The 484-nt window shown below is 37.4% G+C and overlaps 1 protein-coding gene across 3 annotated transcripts in view; it reads left to right on the plus strand.

The window, feature by feature from the left end:
- The window catches only part of LOC119588745, an 18758-nt gene that overhangs the window by 12058 nt on the left and 6216 nt on the right, over positions 1 to 484 (plus strand). For all 3 annotated transcript variants that reach the window (XM_037937384.1, XM_037937385.1, XM_037937383.1), the window contains one exon: positions 153 to 401. In XM_037937384.1, the coding sequence (XP_037793312.1) occupies positions 153 to 401 (249 nt within the window). The remainder of the gene's footprint in view (positions 1 to 152; positions 402 to 484) is intronic.

Consider the following 484-nt stretch of genomic DNA (forward strand, 5'->3'; position numbering starts at 1 on the left):
CTTACCTAGATACTTTAGAACAAGGAACTAATCTGTATGTTTTTCTCATATTCATCAATTACAAAATGAAATTTATAAACAATACGTACCTGAATTAACTTTAAAGTAATATGATGTGTATCCACTGACCCATATTCAATGTTTTACAACAGGAGTGGTTTGTGGTGGAATGCTTTAGTGGAACACATTCAGAAGATGTGGAAAGTGTATTTGGACACATCTTATCCTTGTGGTCAGAGGCTGAGAATCCCGAGTGCATTGACGCATACCAGAAGTTTACTGAGCTTTACGAAGTGCACGACCGCTATTCCAAGAGGCTGCATTTACCCGAGATATTTGCCAAACAAGTGAACTCCTGGTTTCAAGGCAATAAGGCACTGATGGAGGACATTCACCACCAGGTAGGGTTTTGCTTTTGATAAAGGGGATTATGGTGGATAAATGGTTGTTAACCAAAGATTTTTTAATAAGTTAAAATAACTGA

The sequence above is a fragment of the Penaeus monodon genome, chromosome 24 (genome assembly GCF_015228065.2).
Source record: "Penaeus monodon isolate SGIC_2016 chromosome 24, NSTDA_Pmon_1, whole genome shotgun sequence".
In the NCBI taxonomy this organism is placed as follows: Eukaryota; Metazoa; Arthropoda; class Malacostraca; order Decapoda; family Penaeidae; genus Penaeus; species Penaeus monodon.